At 41.1% G+C, this 24128-nt stretch overlaps 1 protein-coding gene across 2 annotated transcripts in view; it reads right to left on the reverse strand.

Annotated features, from left to right (window-relative positions):
• The window catches only part of TNNI3K (TNNI3 interacting kinase), a 3214557-nt gene that overhangs the window by 2887324 nt on the left and 303105 nt on the right, over nt 1-24128 (reverse strand). For both annotated transcript variants that reach the window (XM_069641910.1, XM_069641909.1), the window contains exon 5: nt 19815-19925. In XM_069641910.1, coding sequence (XP_069498011.1) covers nt 19815-19925 — 111 coding nt within the window. The remainder of the gene's footprint in view (nt 1-19814; nt 19926-24128) is intronic.

The following is a 24128-nucleotide window of genomic DNA, read 5'->3' on the forward strand; positions in this document are numbered from 1 at the left end:
CCCTGCCACCACCAGGTCTGCCACCAGTACTAAAATCATACAGGTTTTAAATTGGGTTCTGCTTTGTGGAGCTGTTTCCTTGTCCCAAAGACCCAACAGGCATGTCTGCACTCATAAACAATAATTTGCTGTCAGGATTTTATTAATTGAAGACATCACCTGTTACCAAGAGGGTTGAATGATCGGGCATGACCACCAGATGGGGGCTCAGTCTCCCCTCCCTTTGCAAACCCTCCAACAATCAGCCGATACATCTGGTAACATTGTCTGAAGCATCACCGAGGTGTAGAGTCATTGAAGTATATCTTTAGACCAAATTTCACAGGTTTGGATGGATCGGGTTAGTTTGGCAGTATTACCCCAGACAAATGTCTAGTCCCCTTGGTCCACGGCGTGGCCCAGCGCTCCCTCCCAGTTGGCCATATAGGTCCATGTCACCTAATCAGGGCATTCAGAGATGATTTTACATAGTGCTGATACCAAATGTTTTTCCCGCGATTGGGTAGTAATGTACTTTTCAAACAGCATCAATGTCCTGTTCACTACTATTGTGTTGTGTGGATGCAACACCTAGTGACGCAGCTGGTAGTAACTGAGGCAATCCCATTCCCTAAAATTAAACAATTGTTTACATTGTTCGAACGACATTACCTCTTGTTTGCTCCTGATAGCCCTCAACAGCAAAAACCCTGCTTCCCTCAAGCCTCTAAAAGCATTCCCTTCCATTCCCGGGGTACTTGGTAATTTATGTGTCTTTGTTGATTATCTTGGAGTGCCAAGACAGGACTGCTGTGGGTCTGTAATTATTTAAGTCTGATGACTTCTCAGAGAAATGTTTAAAGTAGCAGACTGAAAAGTTAGTATCTGGGACTTATGGGGCTACTTAGCTTTGTGATTAGTTACTGATAGCTTTTGTCGGGGGAGGGTGATGGTGTATGCAGTTGGGGCTGCAATGGGAAGGGCTTGCCTGCCTCTTTGAATCATCTGAATCATTTTACCTGCTGCACAATTGGGGATTTTTTTTTACTATGGCAGAGAAGCAGCAGTTTGTTGGGTTTATCAGTACGATTCTAATTGTAGAATGGAGAGACAATCATGTGTTTTCGAATCAAGGCAGTAGTTATGCAGTATCAACTATGGTGGCATGGTTTCTGGTGAATGATTATCTGTTGTGGGTAAGAGATATTCTGATTGAAATTTAGCGATCAAAGCTCTCCCGCCCAGCAGATCCAATCCTGGCAAGGTGTGCAAAGTGTACACCACTGCAAGCATAGGCAGTGATGCACTCGTGCAAAAGCTGCATTGCACCGGTGCAAAGTTTCCGTAAAACCTGCCCTAGTACACAACACAAACCATCCCACCGTGCCCAGATTACTAAGCCCTTTGGACCTCAGTAGAGGCAGCAGTCTGCACAGTGACCGTGGCTCTGCATACCCTGCAGAATAGCAGGTGAACTCTGCTAAGAGGAACGACTGAGCCCTTGCACTGGTAAAAGGGCCGTTCTGGGGTAGTAGGACCAGGGCAGACATGTCCTCAGTGCAAAACTGCATTGAAATAATATCTTTCACTCATCTAATTTGGCACTAGTGTGAATACTCTTAAAATGTCAAATGCACCTGTGCACATTTGTGAAATTAGGCCATTGAAGGTAAACTTGAAACACCGGTGCTGTGTACTTTGCCTGCCCAATATCAACAATCAACACGTTCAAGTCAATGCGTTTTCTTTAGGCAATGCAATAAAGAAAACTGTTCCTAACAGCAATGGTACTCGTGCTCACCAAGAAGAGGATAAGATGTTGGGCACGTGTACTTGGTCCCACAGATGTTATAAAGCATATCTGGGAACGGTGCCTCAAGTGCCATTTCATATGAAGTAGAGGGATGCATGTCCTGGGTGAATCTTGAGCTCTTGCATGTCTGTCATTTGAAACATGTAGTAAATTGATACGTGAATTTGATTGCATTGCACCAGCCAGAGTTTAGAAAGGTTACCTTTCTTGCCATCAAAATAAGATTCTACTGACAGGGCAAAGCATGAGTCAAAGTCTCAGAAGTAGATCGCAGAGCAGAACCATTCTTGGCCCTCAGATTGTCTATGGCAAAATGTATTTATCATTCATGAAACAGAGGCATTGAGAAAGCCAATAGTTTGGTATTTTGCAGTTGTTCATTGAATTTCACATATATAGGTATTTCTGTTGGCCCCATAAAAAGCACGCTCGCACAAAGAAAACTGCAAAGCTGAAAGGACCAGTCATATTATCACAGGGACTGTTAGGCTCTCATGCCTGATTAAATACTTCCAACCTTTAAAATCAGCACCTGAGACACCCAGCTTGAAGATTACACAATCTCCTGGAGATGGCCACACACAGTTTGTTTTCTTTTGTACCATCTGCAATAGCATCATTAAAACCCAATTTCCCAGGGGCATAAAAATATCCAACAGTACACTCTCATCCCTAAAACTCTGTTTACTTCAACCCCTGAAGGTATTCTCTCAGTCCGAAACAGAAAACAGACACACATGATATATGAGACTAATTAGTGCTTGATAACTATCATTTGAAGCAACCTGAGAATATTGTGCTGAGCCACGATCCAGCACCAATTGTCCAGCTTTGCCCATGCAAAAAGGGCAATAACATTAATGGGAGCATGCAACTTATAGATGATGTAACAAAGATCTGATTGCTTGGAAGCTATGTCTCCACTATAGACTGCGAACATTTGTAGCAGCATGCATGCCTTACCATTTACCTCCAGGACAATGGAAGCAGCTGCTCAACTCAATTCTTCCTGCAGGTTCCATGCATAATAACAGAGCACAAAGTCCCTGCAAACCTCAAACAGTTTAACAAGCAAGGCCCCCATTGCAAAATATAGTGTCATGAACAGATGCGCAATGTGGTTTAAACACGCCTTATGGTCCTAACACACTGGGGGTCATTACAACCCCAGCCGTAGAGTTGCCAGTAAAAATGGCAGGCTGCCGCCGGAGTTGGGATCCCATAGGACTCAATGGAAATGGGGAGGATGGATGCCCCGGCACTGTGTGCAACAGTGTCGGTGCATCCGTCAAAGTCTGCGGGCGGGTGCCGTTTCACCCGCCAGGTAAAACCTGGCGGGCGGGAGGACACCTGCCCGCAGAACTCGGAGTGTGCCAGACTGGTAACAACGGCGCCGGTAGCTTACCAGCACCATTGTTATCGGAGCTGGCACACTCCTAATGAGGCCCACTGTCTTTGGGAGATGCAGATGACAGACTAGTTGTTCCACAGCTGGTGTTAGTCGGCGTGTACGTGTTGATGTCACCATCTTATTTTATCTTATCTTCCGATTGGATTATGGGTTCCCTGCATCATAATTTTCTCTGTAAATTGCCCTGGAGCTAGTTATTGCTGCTCTCTGCTGTTCATTGCTCTGTTTTGTGCTGGACCTTACCTGCTCTGAGAACCTTCACATTTCACCTTGTCTGCAGTTTCCTTGGTTCCCATCATCCTGGACTCTCCCCCGCTTCGAGTGACTTTCACGTTTCACCCTGTCTGCTTTTTTCCTTGGTTCCCATCATCCTGAACTCTCCCCGCTTCGAGCGCCTTTCACGTTTCACCCTGTCTGCTGTTTCCTTGGTTCCCATTGTCCTGGTCTCCCTCCCCCCACTGCAAGTGCCTTTTACGTTTCTCCCTCCGTAGGCCCATCTGCCCAGGTCTGTTTTCCTGTCTAATGCATTGAACTACTATCCTGCTCTACTCTATATTGGAACCCAGATCCTACCACGAAACATTTTGGACTATCAGCAGGGTTTTTTATTTCCCTGATGGTGTTCCGCCTCGCTTTGAATCTGCGTAGGGAGAAAGTCTTACTGGTTGCCCCTTGTGTACTATTGGGGAATAAGACGGGCCTCTTCCAAAGACAGACCCTATCTCTCCGAGACCCAAACTAAGTGCAATACTCAGGTAAGATGCCTTACGTCTATAAAACCTGACATGTAGAAACACAACATGTAGATCTATATGCAAGCTTAGATGGTGGTTGCTTCTTGATAACAGAGCAGAATTCATGTTGATTAAATTGTACTTAATGCTTTCATCATCCACCCTCTAGAACCTCTCTGGCAGTTTCTAATCTTTTCCTCTTGCAGCTTTTACACAATACGCTGCACCACTCCCCCCAGTGAGAGAGAGTGCGAGCAAGCAAGAGAGAGAAAGGTGACAGAGAGAAAGAGAGACAAAGAGTGACATATGAAGAAGAATAAGAAGTAAAGATAAATAGTGATACGTAGGGATGAGAGAGAAGGACACTGTGACTGTGGCTGGCTGAGAATCAGTGCCTTATAGAGTGACTGGCTCAGATAAAGGATAATGAACTAGGGCTAATGCAAGGGCAAAGTGTAAGTACTAGGATAAAGTATTATGATGAAAGAGAAGGACAATGACAAAAGAGCAAGAGTTGGATAAAGGAGTATGATGAAGGAGAAGGACTAGGATAAAGAAGACAAACTAGGTGAAGGACTAAGGAGTAGCAAAATGGAGAGGGATTAGAAAGAAAGAAAATTATTTAGGACTGAGATGAAGGAGAAGGACTTGGATTTAGAAGTACTGGGATGGCAGTCTATAACAAAGTAAAATACAGGATTACCAAATGGGGAAAAAAGAAGAAGGATTTGGTTGAATAAGAAGGACGGAACTAGGAAAACAGAGAAGAACTAGGATGAACGAGAAGGATGATGGACAAGGATGAAGGACTATTATGAAACAGATGGTTTATGATGATGGGGTACTAGGATTGTGAAATACTGGGATGAAGGAGGACTAGGGAAAACAGTCTGGTGAAGAACTAGGATGACAGGCAAGGATAAAGACTGGGCTGACAGACTGGGACTAGAATGAAGGTCTAAGCTAAAGGAAAATGATTAGGACTCAAGAGAAGGACTAAGGACTTGAATGGTGGAGAAGAACTAGGATGAAAGAGAAGGACTGAAAAGAAGGACTGGGACAAAAGATAAAGGACAAAAGATAAAGGGCTAGGATGAAGCGAAAGTACTAGGATGATGGGGAAGGGTTAGGATGAAGGAGAAAGAGAATTACAAGAACTATGAACCAAAGACTATGATGAAGAAGGACTATGATGAAGGACCAGGATAAAGGATAAGTAAAAGTACTTAGGCAAATCACAAACAACTAGGATGAAGGAAAAGGACTACACTGAAGGATGAATGACTAGATTGAAAGAGAAGTTCTAGGTTCAAGCATAAGGATTGTAGTTGGGTATGATCAGATGGATGTGATCAATCTCTGATCAGCATGCATGTGGTATCCCATATTTTGGATTTCAAAGATGAGCGCCAAATAGCCTACGTAGTTCTTTGAAAGGAACATAATAGTGCAAACCCTTTTGGCTGAATGCAGCCAATGGTGGCCTGATCTGACTGCTCTGGTTTTCATTGATAGATGTGAGCCAGTTTATTACCAGACCGTATGTGAAGATTGTGTGGTTAATAATTTTGAAGGTTGTGGGGAGGTCTAGTAGCAAACATATGCAACTGTTTCTTATTCTAATTGCTCATATGCTCTCCCTTGATATTTAGGTGAAATCTAGCAATTCATGCTTCAGTATATTTAAAACATCTTAGTCTACACTTGATATTATACATCTATGAACAGTGTTTCAATTGGTTGCTAAACCTGGCATTCATACTTTCAGGGCAAAACTCAGACTAACTACCAGAAGAAGAGGCACAAGTAGCCTACTCAGGCTTTGTCTCACCTCTATTTATGAATAACTGAGCCTTTATTGTAGAAGCATTGGTATGGATCGTTAAGACCTTGCTTTCTTCCCTACACCTAACACAGCAACTAATTCCTCTCACTTTGTATTTTATAACAGGTCTAAAAGATTGAGAACTTATGTTTACCATAGACCATTGTTTTTCCTGATGCTTACATGCAGCATGAATTCTTCCTCAGAACTCACAGCATGTATTCATTAATATGGGCATGCATGTCACAATCGTAGCGCTGAAAACCCAGGGCTATTATGTAACATGTATTATTTTCACATTCGCAAAATCACTACAAATCGAAATGCAAACATTCTTGATATGACGCAGAAATTAAACTTGATACAAAAATATCCTCCAGATACAAAAATGAGGGCAAACAGGTAGAATACGGGCTAGCATACAGGAGAATACATACAACGTTACATGCAAGTACCAGTTGCTACTGGTTTAAATGGCATTACAATCACAATTTAACATGAACAGAGTCCAAAGCAGATCCCTTCAATATTAATAGCCATTAAACATTAATAACCATCAAATTAATACATTTTACCGGTAGAATTACCGCAATTAAAATTAAAATGACACTGCCATAATCACGTGAGCAAGCCAAGGTAACAAATGAAACAAAGAAAGGAACCGCAAGAAGTGATAACCGGTCACTCGGCTAAGGGTAGTAGTAGGTAAAATACCTATCCAATCAAGACACATAGACACAATGCACGAGAGATAATGACAGTCAATAATATTTAACAAATACAATATATAGTAGTAGGATACAGATATCAGAAACATGATTTGGGTTCTGCATTCTCACAGCGAATACTTGTAATGCACAAAACAGAGATGTGAAAAAAGAACCGCTAAAATGTGAAGGTTGAACGGATGTGGGGACTTTTGATTCTCTGCAACGCTTCCCCTTGGTCAAGAAAAATTGCATCAATCCTAGAGAGCTACTGGATTAGCAGGGACCAGTCATCAGAGTATTTTAAGATCCGAAACACTTTTTACTGTGATTTCTAAAGATGGTTTATACATTTATACCGGATACATCATTTCATCGGAAATTGTAGTTCCATTCCTATTAAAGTTCTTTCTGTACGCTGATAAGAAGAGTAAAGCAGCTGTTCTATTTAAGGCCATAGTCTAAGAAGCAGAAACACTGCCAGGAACTTTAATCAATAACTTCCAAGCACAACATTATAGAAACACTAAAAATAGTACCTATTTTTGGCAAAACCTCTTCCCAAAAGGATGCTACTGTAGAACACTAAAATTATACATGTAACACAGAGTAATGGAAGACTAGCACAGCTAATCCGATTTAAGTTGCCATGTTCTGCAATTCAATTGGGGTGCATTGTGCTCCGTCATATATGAAATAAAGCAATTGAGTGGGTTTGGATGAATTATTATTATTATTATTATCATTATTAGGGTATTTATTGAGCATGGACCTAGCTTCGAGAAGCAACAAAGCGCTTTAAAATCCTAGGGGGAAAAACACAGTGAGGGAAGCAGAGAAAAAAGGAGCGGGGAGCTAACTGGGGAGGGCGGGGTGAGCAATTGGCAGCAAGGGTTCTGAAATCAACTGAGGGAGCTCTTCACAGAAGCACGCACGGGAGCAGCACGTTGGACATATTGGCATTTGCCTCCTCACAGCAACTACGAACGTTACACCAGCTTCCAACCTCCCAAAGACTGTGGCTGTGGATACCTCTTTAAACTCACTCCACCCATTGAGGAAATAACAACACCCATGTGGTGTGAAGCGCCGGCGCGATAGTTGCGAAGAGTTAACTAGAGTTAACTCAGAGGGAACAGGAGGATTACAGTACTGCCAGAGTTGCTACCCACCAGTCCCCTAATTTGCTACAAACTAAAAATGAATGGCATACCTCAAGTGAACTGCCTGCCTCCAGCAACACAGTATTCATCAGTTGAAGTGATTCATCAAGAATCAGATGAAAATTACCTACGCCGCTTGACCTGCGAACGAGAGGTGAGTCAAACAATAGCATCGGAATTGACTCTGCACTTAGCAAGCTAAATCGGAGGCAAACAAGAGAGCGGTCATGCTCACCGACCTCGTCAGTTTCCCGACGAGTAAGCGCAAATGACTCCTGGTGGCTCAGCCTCAATATGTCACAAGCAGATATCCCCCCAACTGGTCCTTCATCTGCATACAATGATTGAAGCACCACAGGCGATTACTACAGATATACAAACTGACTGTTAGCGTCTTGACGACAAACAGGAAGCAGTGGCCGAATCTCGACTGCTGTATAACGCACCAGACTCAATTGTGATATTAAACGCTGCACTCGACCTTGATTGTAACAAAAGAATTGAGATTGCAATGACAAATATGTCACCTGAACATCAACAGAATATTGAAATTCCTACTACGAAAGCGGCTAGCCACCCTTCCTGCAGAGCCCTCACAGAAACCTTGTTTGAGCAGCAAAAACAACAGACTATATTGCACAATCAGGAATGTAGCCTGAATAGAGTAAATGATTATTTATCAGGCAATGCTCTTCCCTTTGCTACTTTCTGTGATGTGGCGTGGGAACGTTGCTCGACACCAGCCCGACAAAGAGAGCCCTTGGAAACGCGGTCGCACACAGAAGTAAGACCAGCACAGAAAAGACAGAGCGGTAAAGTAGCAAGGTTATCCCTTGACATGGAGAAAAAAGAAATACTAGTGCAGAACCAAAGGAAAAGACATGATGTATTTGTAGTCAATCAGAGAAAAAATACAGAGGATAGCAATCCCAAAATGAGAAACATTAACAACAACAATAATGACACTAGAAATCAAATAACAGCCTCAATGCTACTAAACATGAATAGCAACACCAATCTCTATGAGACACAAAAACACACACAACAAAGAAAAAACATAAGGGCAGATGCGACCGCACATTCAAACCAGAAAGGACTCCATCTTATCTCGACTGTGAAAGACGCACTGCTCTCGAAAATTATGTCAAGAGACAAAAATGAGGAGCAAGTAGCCATCCCTCTAATGGCACCCCGAATATAACAACAATCTGTGGAACAGCTAAGAAAAGACATTCCTCAAAAAGCTCAAGGTGAGAGTCAGAAAGAAATTGACATAGTACAAGCACCTACATCTGATGATAGGATTCTATCACCATTGGGGATGATGCATCTGCAGACCATAATAATGAGCGGACTAACGCGAGAGAAAAACGCACAGACCCAATCGTGAGGCAACCTGAGAAACATCCGGAAAAATAGAGGCACGGAATCCCACTAGACTCTGCTACAACAACTGGCCAAAAAAAGGGGAGAGTCATCGGTAATCCACCAACAGGCCCGACTGAAGAAAGTCGATCTGCCAGCAATCACTCGCCAAAAAAAAAAATGAATTGTGCACAAAAAGAATTAGGTGCAACACCGAATACCACCATGGGTGAGCCCGAAGTGATACAATTGGCACCACAGGAAGTAAATCCCTCACAGGAAAGCATGAACCAAATATACATGAACTTTGAATGGAACACCAAGAAAATTCAAAACAACAAAGTAATATAACAACAATCTGTGGAACAGCTAAGAAAAGACATTCCTCAAAAAGCTCAAGGTGAGAGTCAGAAAGAAATTGACATAGTACAAGCACCTACATCTGATGATAGGATTCTATCACCATTGGGGATGATGCATCTGCAGACCATAATAATGAGCGGACTAACGCGAGAGAAAAACGCACAGACCCAATCGTGAGGCAACCTGAGAAACATCCGGAAAAATAGAGGCACGGAATCCCACTAGACTCTGCTACAACAACTGGCCAAAAAAAGGGGAGAGTCATCGGTAATCCACCAACAGGCCCGACTGAAGAAAGTCGATCTGCCAGCAATCACTCGCCAAGAAAATTCAAAACAACAAAGTAACAACAAAAAAGAAAAAAAATCAATCAGCTTCTACAAAACCGTGCTCTAACGGATCAGAGCGTTCTTACGAAACTTGAAACTCCCAAGTATTGAAGTACACCTTCCTGTCCAAGCAATGGTCAACAAAAACAAAAAAAGACCCATTACGCAGTGAGACCAAATAACAGAGGAAATTGAGGCAAACATGCAGGAGCAACATCAAAGAGAAAAACTTCTAAATCTGTCAACATATTCCATGGAACAAGAACAAGAAAACGAAGATGCAGAAGCGATAAACCAGCTCACTGCTTCAGAAGAAATTTCAATTGATGATCAAGAAATCATGACCTCAACTACACTTCAAACTCCCAAATCCACAGATCTAGACATACTAGCAGCATCTAGAGAAAGACATTTTCAAACTTTAGATCAGAAACGTTCAGTAACCTTAAACAAAAGAAAACAACCTGAGAGGGAAACTCTGAATGGCGTGAATTAGCTGGCGTGCCAACACGCCCAAACTTTGAGCTGAAAAGACCTCCACGCCAGACCAATACCATAATGATAGAAGGAATTCAGACAGTCCCAGATGGTCTGATACTCAATCGTACCAATGTAGTTAAATTACTACAGGCTATTCCTCGCTGAAACATCTAACTTCAAACGACATTAAGGTTGTACAATTCATTGAGGAAAAACCCATGATCAGGTAATCCTCTGCAACACATGTAACAATCCTTAACCAACGATCGCCATTTCTACCATTAGTATTCCAGATTACTGACAACCTCACATATGCCAAGCCCCTAATGAGTCCATCCAATAGTAAAGGACTTTCGAAGAAAGGCACTACAAGTTCTACATGAGGCCTGGACAACAAGCAACAATATAAAGAGCCACCATGATGACGATATAGACCAGAAATGTGAATACAAACTAGTAGTGAAATTCCAGCCGAAGACGCAGAGATCAGTCACATTCACGGAAAAGAGCAAATCTCCAACGAAAGCGCAGGCCCCTGTACCGAGCAATGAATATAGAAGACCAAGAACGCTGGGAAATTAACAAACTGAACTAAAGGAAGAACCACCACTTAAGTTATGCAGTTGGAATACCCGAGGATGTTCTCATCTATCTAGAGAAGACAACAGCTCACTGCACACTTTTGACATCCTTTGTCTGAAAGAAACATGGATCCAATCATTACCGATCTGCGATGGGTTTTCCTTCTACTTAAATCCAGCAATCAAAGGGAACACAGGACGACATTTTCTGGGCTGTTAACGCTAGTAAAAATAGGAAGGAACTTGAGAGTATTAGAAGAGGTGAACCCGAACCCGAATATCCTACTATTAGTAATTCAGAACTTTCAACCCAAGGAAAATAATGGCAACTTGATTGCTGTGTTTAACCTTTATTGGAATCCGCCAGGAATAAATGATACAACTTTTATCAACACCACTTTATCGACACAAATTTATAGACGATCGATGACCTGCAGGCAAGTTATGGCCGGATATCATTTGTTCTATGTGGGGATCTGAACATCCATCTCCTTGACAAAACAGGAGCCCCCACGAAACAACACAAAAATCCCAATAAAGCCAAGGTATGGGTAAAAGAGTTATGATTGAGAGCAATTTTCATACTAAATGGCCAACTACCTGGAGGTAACCCCCGTGATGCCTACTTGGCAGATGGGAAAAACCCTGTCATAGCTCGACTGCATCTTCTCCTCATTAGAGATCATCCCTGATTTCAAGTCCATCAAGATGGTAAATACTCTAAGAAGCAACCATGTCTTAATCATCTTAGAATGGAAACAGAAGCAAGTTATGTCAACGGATGAATACCCATCGAAATTACAATTGAATATCAGAAAAAAATAGACTGCTAATTGACACTGCTGATGTCACAACCCTGACAAACAATTATCTCAATTACAAACAAAGAGATTCAGAATGTATGGACTATAAATAGGTATTAATCTCATACAAAATTAAAGAAGCGACCAATTCAGCAAAAATAAAGATAACGATACATTCATATAATGTAGAGCTGGTTGAACAAAGGAAAAAATATCGAAGAGATATCAATTTACTATGCCAACTTAACACAAATTACCGCGCCAGTTTAATTAAGAAAAGAAAACAGACATATAAGAATTGGACTATATCCTTCAAACAAAAACGCTTACAAGCAGATGCAGAGTCAATGCTCAAATCTTTGAACAATCGAAAATACACATGACCTCTGGGCTTTGCTAAATGGAAATATAAAAACATCAACAGCGCCAATTGCCATTATACCAGAAATAGAATAGAAGTTCCACTTCTCGGAATTATACGCAAAGACCAATAATGAATTGCGACCCATCCTATCTAATGATTCCATCGTCTGGCCATTAACATGGGACAGAGATGACATCTTGAGTAAAATAAAGAACTTAAATTCCTCCCGAGCACCAGGGCCAGATGCTCTCGCTAACAGTGTTCTAAAATCGTACCCAGAGGCATGGGCTGACTTCTGTTTCTTGCTCTTCAAGGCAATAATGAAAACCAAACTCATCCCAACAGCTTGAAAAAATGCTGATTTATAAACACAGTGATCGAGCACTACCGATTGCATTGCTAGATCCACTGGGTAAGATCTTTTCAGCAATATTATTATAACAGCTACAGCAATGGGCGGAAACCACTGCGAGAACCGATCCATGGCAGACAGGATTCGTAAAAGGACTAGGGACCAACATCAACCAATTCCTTCTTGTTGTATTAAAACTGGAAGCCCTGAAAGCCAAAACAGACATATATGCCACTTTTATAGACCTCAAACAAGCTTCTGACAGCGTGAATTGACAAAGCTTACGGTCTAAACTTTGTGACTGGAACTGCCCTCCAGACCTGTTGGCTGCTATCCAAGCTCTGTATACTGAAACATGTATCCAGGTTCGACTATTTAAATACAGAGCCCTATCTAAAAAAATCACAACATAGAATGGTCTCAAACAGGGCTGCCCCCTAGCGGCATTACTATTAAACTTTTACGTCTCGGACCTGTACACCTCACAGCTAAATGTACGAACGAATCCAACAAGAATAAATGGCAACCCGATCGCATGGAAGCTCTATGTGGACAATCTTGTCCTCTTAGACAAAACCCCCATTGGACTACAATGGAGCCTAAATGCCCTGTCAATATACTTCAAAGATAATGGCCTCTCCATAAACCCATCCAATCTTAAACCTTAATCTTTCGAGATCGAAGACTACAAAAGAAAAAGACCTTTGCCTTTTTCCTAGACGATGTCAAGCTACTTCAGCTAGAGTCGTTCAAATACCTAGGAGCATGGATTAATTCTTCGATGGACAAACGTGAATGGAGAGATGCAGTCTGCACAAAGATCAAGTCCCTAGTGCACCAAGCTCTGATCTTACATAAAAGGTTTGGCAAATTTTCCATAAAACCAGTTTTGCTTTTCTACCACCAGAAAGTGATCCTGATCCTGATTTATGGAGCTGAAACAGCATGAAACCTTGCATGGAGGGTCTGGGATTATTGCGAAGCACTTTTCTGGAGGAAAGTACTCTCACTACCTAAAGCATTTCCTATAGTAAGAATACGCTTTGAGATGGCAATTCAATCCATTCACTCCATTATACTTTGGAAAACATTGGACCTATACAGAAAAATACAATCTAGCGACACACTCCGACCAATGAAAGTATTCAGAGAAAAATTGATGATGCAACAAACGGACATTCTGGATCGCTGGAAGACTCAGTGCGAACGTTGACTTGTCTCACTAGACTCTACAGAGGAAACCTTAATAATAAGACCTCTAACCATCAAAAAAAAAATAGGTTGGATTGATTGGATACAAACTCAATAGGAAAAAGCTAAATACAAATTAGCAATCAAATGTGAAGCAGACGCACAATCTCTAAATCAGCTCCCGGCATACTTAAAAAAAATTCTCATGCCCGAAGGTGAGAGACTTCTTTCTGAGCCTCAGACTGAATCTTGTGCCTACAAGAGAATCAGGGAGACAAGGAAAACATCTCTTGTAGATTTTGTCACAATACAAAGCAACAGGAAACTCTCTATCACATTTTGCTGGAATGCACAGAACTTATAAACATAAGAGGCAAATACCGGGAGAATGACCAACTACTCAAACAGCATACACTAAATTCAGATGAACGATGGAGTTTCCTGTTAAGAGGGGAACAGAAAACCTTTATCTTCACAATATACCAATTCCGGATAGAAATAATTTCTCTATATGACTCTGGACTCTAAAATTGACAAGAAATGTCAATAACTGGATCTAATCTTTGAATCTGATCTTTTTATTCTCCTGTGATTTCTTTTCTTTTTCTTTTGTAACTCCTCCAAGGTGTGTTCTTTTTCTGTTACAAATTTCTTGCTTTTTTTAACCTTTGAAGGTTGTGAAATTGAATTGAATAATAGAGATAATAGTAAAAGATTTGAAATAAACCAAATAATAATAATAAAAAACGAATCAACTGGGTGGAGGGGACAGTGGGGAGCAGATCACTGAGTCTCAGGTAATGTGGGGAGTGCAGGGTGTGTGGGCCAAGGTTTAAGGGATGCATTTTATACACAAACGGTCTTGTTTCAAATATCTCTCCAAATGTTTTCCACAAAATTACAGCACATTTCTCTGGCCTAAGACTGTTTAATTTTCTTAAATACTAGTGAGGCCCATAGCTTGAGAAAGAATGACACTGACAATTGTTTGGAGTACTTAGCAAGGAAACATTTTACAGACCATTTGAACGTAATGAGCATATTGCCTGCTTTGAATACTAAAGTTTATCAGAATTTGTATGAATAGCACTTTATCATTGGCATTGTACTCCATGTGCGTGTACTTAGGCTAAACAGCTGATCACCCATGAAAGCAAATTAGAATGAAGTCAAAGGGGATATTGTTGTGTAGCTGTTCTCTTGAAACCTATCATTCATCATAGCCAGTTAGTTTTGTGACCAAATGATAGCTAGCCAATTGGTCAGACCTATAGTCTCAGCTAAATTATGAGAAAACCAAACCCTTTCCTAAAACACACCTTGTAGGCATGTCCTCCTCTTTAATATATATGAACCATGCATAATGGTGGGCCAGTATGTGCATCCTGTAGTACAGCTGGAAATCTACATACTCAACATCAAAAAACCTCTTATTTAAAAGAATGAGCCTAATGAATGTGTAACTTAGTCAATTAATAAAGAAGAAAAGGTTTCTAACAAGACAGCTGAAAATTGACTCTTAGCGGTCTTTGGCAGAATTCCATTTTTTGTTTGTACACCAGCGGTGTGTCCAGCAGAGCAAGGAGGCTGGCCGCTAAGGGCGCGCGATAGGAGAACAAGCAGCCAACATCAGTATAGAGCTGGGAGGGGAAGGTTGGGAGGGTGCAGGAAGAAATGGGAGAGTTGCTAGTACCCATAGTTGTTCATGAAATCCGGAGAGCCCTCAGAATCCATGATGACAGCAGAGCATAATGGCCATTAGTTCTGGGGTTGCTTTCAGGTTTCCAAATTTCTACTCAAAGTGTACTCTGAGCACTTGTTGCACCCATATAACTGTTACATAATATCAACAGATTGGGAGCTAATAGACAAGCAAAGGCATGCTAAAATGACCATCAGTATACCATTGGGTCCTGGGGCTTAATCTTTGCTTTGACATTTCATGGTTAGGATTACACTTCCTGTGGGGACAGGGTGATTTCCAGTGTGGACAAATCTACCATATCACTTCTAGAGTAACTTAGCTTCACCTCCTTCCAGGACAGACAGATACAGGTCCCCAAATAGCATGAGATCATGTGTACAAAAACTAATTGAGGTTCATTATGAATGTGGTGGTAGTGGTAAAAAAACCTTCAGTATTCAGAAATAACATCTATTTTACCATTCCATCTGATTATGGGTTTTGGAACTCAGCACCAGAAAAATGTCTGCTAATGACTGAATGTTTTACATCCACGAACAATGCCAGTAACAGCTCAGGCAGAATTACCAGATGTGATTATTACACCTATCACCAATGGAGTCATGTGGAACTTTATAATGGAGAATAACTGTAACCGTGAATTAGATGGTAGATTACGATCAGCACATTAGGTAATGGTAATTTGGTGTGACAGTGAGATGCTCACTATGGAAAGAAATCACCAGATTTTGCTGTGGAAACATGTTCATTCAGAATAGCAGAAATCATGTTCCTTTCTTCATTAACCTTAATCCTAATCGACCTCAACCAAACTCATCCCTGCACAAGCCTTCTTTATAGCTATCTCATTAAAATACAGTTTCACTTTATCTAGAAATCTATACAATGCATGGATGATTCATGAAGACATGTTGTTCAAATCTGGTCATGTGTAACAATCGATCTGCTTCTCTCCTTTTTTCCCTGCTACAAGTTATATAATTAAGCTTGTCAGGCATGCCTGAAAAAGCAACCAATGTGTTCTGCGGGGAGGTATTTGAAGAATAGTCATTTGAGAAGAGTCCCTTGTGAGAAAAAATTCATTACACTATCTGAAATCATCATATCCTGAAATGTCATTATTAATTATCTAGCGGTATGGAAGTTTTGTGTAAAAGTCAAGCTCAATCGAGGTAATGAGGGAGAACTGTAGGACATGGTTATATTGACTGTATGAGGATGGTTAATGAAAATATGATCTATACAGCATAGAAATTTGTATACAGCAGACACAAAGGTGATTTCTTTATCCTTAGAATGGCCAGCCCTTAAGTGTCCAATAGCCTCACACCTTCTAAACAGCGGAAACAAGCCATTTGAGTTTTGTTCGAGCTAATCGGTCCTCGGATTGTCCTTCCACAAGAAAGTTCCCTTTACTGGTTCTAACTAAGGACAACAATTTTACTTAAAAGTCTTGTGGCAACCAAGCTTCTTTTTTCCCTTGCCAAAAGATGTGGTAACACTATGCGCAAGCATAATTATTTCAGGTTGCTGTGAGGTACTTGTTGATGTATTAATCCACTAATACCTTGTATCAGGGATCGCCTCGTAGCACTCACCAGTAAATAACAAAAGTAGTCAAAAAGGAGTGTAGGATGTTTCAAGAAGTAACACAATTTTATTCAGGGCCACAGATGCAGCTAGAACAACCAATTCAAACAGAGCGCAGAGCAGAAATGCATGAAAAGGCAGAGGTCAAAGAACAACCCTTGAAGTTAAATCTTTTATACACAGTAAAAGATTTAGCATTTATGATCGTGCAACATAGAAAAAATCTCCCCACAAAGAAATTATTGGTTCTTGCACTTTGGACTCCTGTAGAACTGTGTATATTACGCTAGATCATTACGTCCATGAACCTTCCCACATTGCCCTCAATTACAATTTTGGGACGTCACAATCCACCACCAATTCCCACAACACAAAAGTATATGATTGAAACATGTGAGACGACCAGCAGAACTTTATTACTCTGCCTGATCGCTGCTTCCTGTATCCCATGGGAATGGCTACCGATTACGATGCCATCAGAGCCTCGACCCACGGACATACTTTTAAATGATTGTTGCATATTGAGAACATTCTAACCCTTTCCCAGGGAAATTGGTCTGCGTACGATTTGAAACTGCAGTGGAACTTGCCGGCCTAACTGAAAAAATCATATTTCTGAATGATTTTAAATTATAAAATGGTCATATATTCCTTTTTCACTGGCAAACCCTGTGCGCTCTAATCAGTTCACCTTGAAAAATAACAACCTCTGTGTATTTCTCAGTACACTTGGTGAGTGATCACATGCTATGTGCTAGTGAACCGTCTGCGGTGGCCTTTGCCGCGAACAAAATGCTCACACATGTTAAAAACAAAGTAGGCTTTTGGGGCTTATTTACTGCACCTTATTCTACGACTAAGTTTAGTTATACTTACTTGTGCCTCAGGACTTATGGATTCATTTTATTAAGCTTTTAATTTCACATGTATGAGAAAGGCCCCCCTGCCCTTTTAGGGTGCTACTCTCTCGGCTGATAAGTGTGTCCTTCATAAAGCGCTGGACTTGCATTTTTATTACATTATTTGATGAGCCATTGCATCAGATCGATGATCATTTTCCAAATCATTTATGTAGTAGTGAATCTGATTAGAAAGACCACCCTTCCAGCTCAGAGCAGTGAAATAATACTTATGTTTGGTGGCATCAACAGCAAATTAGCCCTTTAAAGGTTACTCTTGGAAAATTGCTCTATTAATCACTCTGTACATTTCAATGATGTAGTGTTTCTCTACTAGATGGGTCTCCCCTCCTCCATTATAGGACACAAAAGGTGCTACCATATTTCACTGATCTTAAAGATTATCTTCATACTGTGACAATAGCATACATTGCAAAAATGTAGACTGTTCCTCAAAAAAATCAGAAATCTTAAGAATCCAAATGTAAAATAAAGATATTTAAGTTTAGATGAGAAAGCCAGTTGAAGTACTTATGTTAACCAATGAGCTCCAATGGGCCAAAGAATGCCAAATCCCTACCATCCCCAACCAAAATGATACAATTCATAGAGCTTGAGCTAACACATGGTAAACTTGAGAATTTCAATAGATTACATTTCATGGGGGATGATGGTATACAATTCTGGACCTGGTGACAAGAAAGACAAATGGAACAATCAACTGTGGATTGAAAAGAGGTTGAAAGACACATCTGTATGTAAATATTTGACCATTTTCATCAATCCAAACTTCTCCCACCTCCATGTGATAATGACAAGGTTTCTTGATAACCCATGCACTTTGTATCATCTCTCCTTAAGTCAATTTAATAACTGGACCTAACTTCAGGTGCTTGTACACTTCATGAAGCATGGATCAAACAGCCTCTACTACAAAGAAATGACTTAACGGGTGAGAAGAGCACTGGAGTTCATTTGGATCTTGTCATATGTGGCTTTCAGACATCATGGCAGAGCTCTTAAGTGCCTGAACATAAATGCGATTAACCATTATTAAGAGTGATAAACAAGTAAGCATTGTACCAGTTTATTCAATAAGTTGAGAGCCAATGGATCTGCATCAGAGTTACACATCAAGATGGTACCAACAACCTGCTCTATTCTTGGGTATTCAATCTCTAATACATATAAACAAAAACAAAAAATCTAAGCAAACAGTGTGTTTCAGAGCATGCCTTCTGTTTAAGCTTTAGTGCATGTTCTGCATGCTGTTCCCTCTGGGAAACATCTATATCGTTTTTTTCTTTGAGTTGTATTTGAGAATCCCTGATGTGTTTATTTTTTATCAGACTCCTGATTTTGTGTGTCTAGAAGTTGGCTGCACCCTTTACGTAAGAAAAGAAATGATGATTTCTGTCACTGGTTTGGCTTCTGTTGCTCCACTGTAGACCTTCATTATTTTATTCTTCTTGCATCATAGTTCATATGAATTCATGAGTCAAATTGAATTATAACAGAGAGACCAAAACAGCTTATAATGGATGCCCCCGCGTGGGCAAACTTCTACAAATGGACTTAAACATTTGCCAAGAGTTCTTTCTCGGATGCTGAGCAAGCTTTTAAACTCTTTGCGCAGCTCTGGTGTCAAACATTGTTTGTAGCTAGTATGGATCATGATGTGTTCAGAGTTCAGTGAAGAAAGCAGAACCATCGATGGTCCCAACCTATTCCGCAGAAACATATCACATGGATAACATTCATGAACTGTCTGCACGAATTGAAATCTCTGGATAGTATGCCTAATATTCCATTCATTTCGAGTCTGACTGCAAGAATCAAAGAGGCAGCTAATGATTGATTTTCTAGAAAAATGTGTCATGAAGAAGTTATGGACCTATACTTCAATCTCCAGAAATTATTCACATAGGTAACTTGTCACTGAGCTTTCTTTCTACATATTAAACAATGTCAGAACTTCCATCAGCATACTGGAAGACCAGCGAGCAAGGGAACTATTGAATTATTTAACTTTCAATTTTCTTAATATTATGCATTCTCCAGTTTAAAAAAGAGAATGGTGGTGTCGGTGTCTGATCAATTAAAAGCATCAAGCTATTCCAAGGTGTATGTCATTTCGGACATACAGAAGCATGCACGTACCTCATGATGACCGACTATTGTAGCAATGTGAAGCGCAGTAAGGGCCCCGTATCCAACTTGCTGAATGTCCGCCCCGCCATGTAGTAATGCTGTCAGGAGTTCTGCGTTGTCCTGAAATGCAGGTTTGGTATTTCATTAATATTAAATGATATTATTAATTGTAATAAATGATACAGACACAGCAAATATCAACATAATATAACACTCAAGTAGTGACCAAATGCATAGATTCATATTTTAAGTTCTTTCTATTGCCTGAGATGTGTGATGAAAAAGGATACATTGGTTGGGATATAACGAAAGAAAAATGTACACCCCCCCATCATCATATCATTTTGCCCTTAATTGTTTCCGAATATGACCTCCACACAGTGAGAAACCCGGAATGAGACACTGCCACAAAACATATGATTTTGGTCAAATACTTTTATCTATGTTTATAAAAGTGAAAATGTGTGGATTTGTTTGTGGCATGGCAAAGTGTTTTTCCTTATACATTTCCACACCATTTCACCAATCTGCCCCAATGTTTACATAGTCATCTGTTCAGATCCTCCAGACATTTCTAGCTAGATGACATTTGGACACCCCTCCCCTTTCCCTGGATTTCAGAAAAACTGTGGGTTTGTGGCTTGGCAAAGCATTGTTCCTTATATAATTCTCCACAGTTTCAACAACGTGCACCAATTTTGCATAGTTACCTGTTAGGATCCTCCAGACAATACTGGCTACATGACATTTGGACACCCCACCCGTTCCCCAGATTTCAGCTAAATTCGAAATGTTTGAGTTTATGGCATGGCAAAGTGTTGTTCCTTACACAATTCCAAAATGTTTCCACAGACTGCACCAAATTGTGCATGGTTACCCTCCAGACAATACTGGTTACATGACATTTGGACACCCCACTCCGTTCCCTGGATTTTGGCAAAAATCAAAATTTGTTTGTGAGTTTGTGGCTCAGCGAAGCATTGTTCCTTACACAATTCCACACCATTGCACCAATCTGCACCAGATTGTGCAAAGTCACCTGTTAGGACCCTCCGTACATTACTGGCTACATGACATTTGGACAACCCATCCCTTTACCCGGATTTCATCACCTTCACACATGAGACGGTTGCCTGAAATCGGCAAAACCTCAATGTAGTCATAGAAGGACCGGTTCTCAACCCTAGAATGAACGGTTTCTGGGACATTTGCATCGCAATGCACCGCAACTAACTGCATCCAACGCCTGCTCCGGGGTATGTCAGGCAGCCACCCACACACATATTTTCAGTGCAGTTTACTTCAGGGTGCAAAGCACATCAGCCGATAAGCAAATTGGAACAGCGACCTACAGGATCATTTATTTTCAACAATTTATGAGAGTGTTGTCATATCTGGCCATAGAACCCGTTCAGATAACGGGCACATTTTGGTAGTTAAAAATGAAAGGGGTTGGGGAAATGCCTCTCTGCCTCTGCAGTAGAGGTGTTTCCCTACCTAAAAGCAAACTAAGGGTCTGTGAATGTCAGAATGCCCAAAGCAAAACCATACTGTGTCCAAATGACTATTCTGTCCCTCACATCTCAACAAAATAAACTATAAGTTGATAAAGGCAATTACCTTAAGTCTTTGATAAGTGTTCAAAAGGAAAATGCACAACTCCAACGCAAAGGTTCCAGAAGGATGGAGTTCCTTGTTCCAGAGGGTGATTGCCTTCCCCTGACATTTCTCTTCTCTCTGTTGTATATTCAAAAGATATCAGTTCCTTGAGTTTCTCTTCCTTCTCAACTGTGAAAGCATCATGAAGCAGAAACTAACAACTAAATACAGTTTGGGCTACAAACCTTTATTAAAGAAAATCGAACGGTTAGAAAAAGGCCTAACCTGCCCTGTGCTAAGGTGGGATTTCCCTACCTAACTGAAACTAATTATAGTCTGTGTCAGGAAGTCCAAAGAAAATGTCAGTCTGTATCCAAAACGTATATTTCCCCCTCACGTCTAATTGTATACATTATATAGCAATGACAGCATCAAAATGAGAATTGTTCAATTAAAAGTTCACAGATTCTTCCAGCTCTTGATTGGAAAAGGGTTTTCTCTTCCCCAGGATTCAAAATAGATCAAATTACAAAAGAGGGGTTCCCTTCCCCAAGATTTCAAGTCTCTCAAGGTTCCAAAATAACACAGTTCCTCAGGATACTTCCCAGCTCTTCGGGCTTTCTTGCTTGTCATCAATTTCACCAATATCATAAAGTGCAGTTCCTTAATTTCAAATCATAACAGTTTTCCTTTATGTTCAATCACAAGTTAAGCAGCTTTTCTAGGCGCAGTTGTCGGACCACACGGCCATCCTATTACAGGTCACACAATCAACACATAATATATCTGTAAGGAACTTGCCAAAGCTTGTTCTTTCAGGCTACGCAGTTCCTTTTTATCAGAGAGTTGCACCAAACTGTTTTTCATCCAATTGGTATTCAACCACACTTGCTTTGTTTCAGATCGGTATTCAAAACGGTTGCCTTTCATTCAAGTTAATCACATAAACCAAAGACAAATTCCCAGTTTACTCTCCTACTAAGAACTTGTACCCTGTTCATGGGCATCTTCACAAGTTCGAATATTACTGTTTCTCTGGCCCTATTCTTAGCCTTATCAATTTCATCCTTTTTACATTTCGGTATTCACAACAAAAACATTTCCTTCTGTCTCGTATCAGTCTCGAGTTATCGTGCTTATCAAAAGTAATTAGTACAATCTTGACCGGCATTCATATTGCCAAAATGGTCCCTCGCTCACTTGCGAGTGACCCGACCTGCAGCAACCACGCAATCCACACCTCAGCATCCCAGAGTCATTCAGGCTTCTTTGACTCACCGGGTACGCTGTCTACAGGTGCTGTTCTCCACGGCGACAAGCTTGCTGTGTCTGTGGCTACCCCTGGCTTGGCACGCCCCTCATCCAGGGTCTCTGCTGCCTCGGTTGTACGGAGAGGGAGCCCTCTGTCTCCAGGAAGTATGCAGACCAGCTCTGCTACTGGAGACCTTCCAAGTGCTCTCACCACTATCCGTTTCTGCTGCAGTTCATAGGTGCTTTGGGCATGCGTCTTCCTGGTTCCACCTCCAGCCTCTCCTGCAAGCGTTCCACAGGCGATCTCCATCTCCACAGCCTCACCTGAGCATGCCATTTATACCGCCCCCATGAACTACAGAACAGTCTTGGTACTCAGCAACCCTCTTCCTTTTCCCAGTACCAGAGTGGTGACTGTGTATGTATGAATCAATAAATAGAGGATGTATGGCTTTGGTTTATCACTTCCTTGTCCCAGTCCCTTATGGGTGTGTATTGGGAGATGATGTACTGGGAAAATGAGGAAATGACCTATAATACCATACAAAGGCATGGGGGATGTCTGAATCCTTATCAAAGGGAAATGGGGGATACCGCATCTCACACAAGGGTGCCTCATCCCCACTCCCCAAGTCTCCTCCACCCAGGTGATTCTCCCTCACATATCCAACCCCAGGGTCAGGATCCGATAGTGAAAGCCTTTCCGTGGCTCCCTGGGAGAAGGATATATTGGGGAAAGAAGTGAGGACGCTCTCAGATTACTCACACATCACAAATGACATTCAAAAACAAATTGGTTCTTTATCTTTTATCTTGTTAGGATACCTGGTGTACTTACATGCCAGCATTTCCCTCTTCTTTTCTTTGGTTTTACATACCGTTTGGCTTGTCCGATATATCCTTTTCAGGACCCCTTTTTGTGGAGATGTATTTGTTATGCACTGTTCAAAATTGTCCTCGCCTGGTGTGTTTCCCTATCAGGGATTTCTTATTCACATTTTTAACTGCCTTTGTATATACTCTTGACAGAGCTTTCTTGTGACTGCCTTGTACACGCTCCTGCCAGGGCTTTCTTAAACACACTTGCGGCTGCCTGGTATAATTACCTGCAAGGGCTTTATTTATTTATTTATTTATTTATTGATCACTTGTTAGGTACTTATACAATTAGCAAAACTGTTTCAAAGCGCCCACAGGACAACAATTAATAAATAGTACACAATAATGAGGATAAAAAGGGAGGGGAGACAGACCTACTGTGCCTTTTGAGTGTTCAGAGCATGCAAGTGCAGCCTTGTGAGTGTTCAGAACAGGCAGGTGCACTATAAATACACTTTAAATACACTTATAACTGCCTGGTATACTTCTTTTGCCAGGGCTTTCTTGAACACACTTGCAGTTTACTTTGCCCTGTCGGCTTTTTTCATGTGGGGCTTGCACACACTTCCAACCATGAAGTCGCCATGACCTTGC

The sequence above is a fragment of the Ambystoma mexicanum genome, chromosome 1q (assembly GCF_040938575.1).
Source record: "Ambystoma mexicanum isolate Mex_15411 chromosome 1q, UKY_AmexF1_1, whole genome shotgun sequence".
Lineage (NCBI taxonomy): Eukaryota > Metazoa > Chordata > Amphibia > Caudata > Ambystomatidae > Ambystoma > Ambystoma mexicanum.